The sequence below is a fragment of the Penicilliopsis zonata genome (genome assembly GCF_001890105.1).
Source record: "Penicilliopsis zonata CBS 506.65 unplaced genomic scaffold ASPZOscaffold_260, whole genome shotgun sequence".
In the NCBI taxonomy this organism is placed as follows: Eukaryota; Fungi; Ascomycota; class Eurotiomycetes; order Eurotiales; family Aspergillaceae; genus Penicilliopsis; species Penicilliopsis zonata.
In genome coordinates, this window is record NW_019209156.1 from 1 (window position 1) to 1,064 (window position 1,064).

The following is a 1,064-nucleotide window of genomic DNA, read 5'->3' on the forward strand; positions in this document are numbered from 1 at the left end:
TGTAGTCTCAGCCACGGTTTCTTCAACTGTAGACTCTTCAGGTGTTGCCTCAACCACAGGTTCCTCGATCGCAACTTCAGCCGCAGACTCCTCGGTCGTGGGTTCTTTCGCTGTAGGCTCTTCAGAAGTTGCTTCAACCACAGGCTCCTCAGTTGTAGGTTGTTCGGATGTAGATTCCTCGGCTGTAGTCTCGGGCGCGGGTTCTTCAGCTGTAGGCTCCTCCACCGCCGGCTCCTCTGCCTTGAGTTCTTCTACTGCAGGCTCTTCAGCAGCTTCCGTCACGGGCTGTTCCGCAGGCTTATCCTCGGCCGGCTCCTCAACAGACTCCTCAGCAGGCTCCTCCTTCTTTTCTTCAGCTTTGACGACCTCTTCAGCAACCCCGTTTTCAAGAGGGGCAGCCGTCGAAACCTCGGCATCCTCGGGAACCCCGTTTTCCACGACCGGGGCCGTAGATTCCACGGTCAGGAGGTTGTTCACTAGGCCGGCATCGTCGGTTTCTAGATATACCGGATCAGCAAGGGATAAATAATCTTCACCTGGGCTTGTTTATCGGCTTACCGTTCGGTATTGTCTTATCGTGGAACCACGTGCCCTCGGGCCCTTCTCGGAACCGAAAGTGATAAGTACCCGCCGGTAGCTCCAACTGGCGAGAAAACACAAATTCGGCGTCGTCTTCCGCCTCGGCCTTGGAAGGCGTCAGCTCGAGAAGCTCCCACTGCGGCTCGGAGAAGGAACCAGCAACGAAGACGGCGGGGGTATCGGTCGGGCGGCGGATGGAAATGGTGACCGGAGCCATATCGTAATTCGTAACGTCGTAAAAATAGGCAATGAAATCGCAGGGAAAGGGGAAAAGGGGAGAGGGGGGAAAAGACAAAAAAAAAAAGAAAACAGTAGCTAGACTTCAGTAGACTAGCAGACAGGTAACGATTCTCTTAACTCTGTCTAAGCTCAAACAGAACAGACAGAATTGAAATAATATACAAACAGGACAGATAATAGAGGGAATTGGTCAGAGTAGCAGAGTGTACAGAAGGTGAGAGAAGAAGGGAGGGGGAGGGGGGGGG

At 53.5% G+C, this 1,064-nt stretch overlaps 1 protein-coding gene across 1 annotated transcript; it reads right to left on the reverse strand.

Annotated features, from left to right (window-relative positions):
* Window positions 1-532: 532 nt before the first annotated feature.
* On the reverse strand, window positions 533-796 carry ASPZODRAFT_78173 (hypothetical protein; the record flags this gene model as incomplete). The annotated part of the gene is made up of 1 exon (XM_022730224.1): window positions 533-796. One exon carries the CDS (start codon window positions 794-796, stop codon window positions 533-535), a length of 264 nt encoding a protein of 87 aa, XP_022576475.1.
* Window positions 797-1,064: the final 268 nt, after the last annotated feature.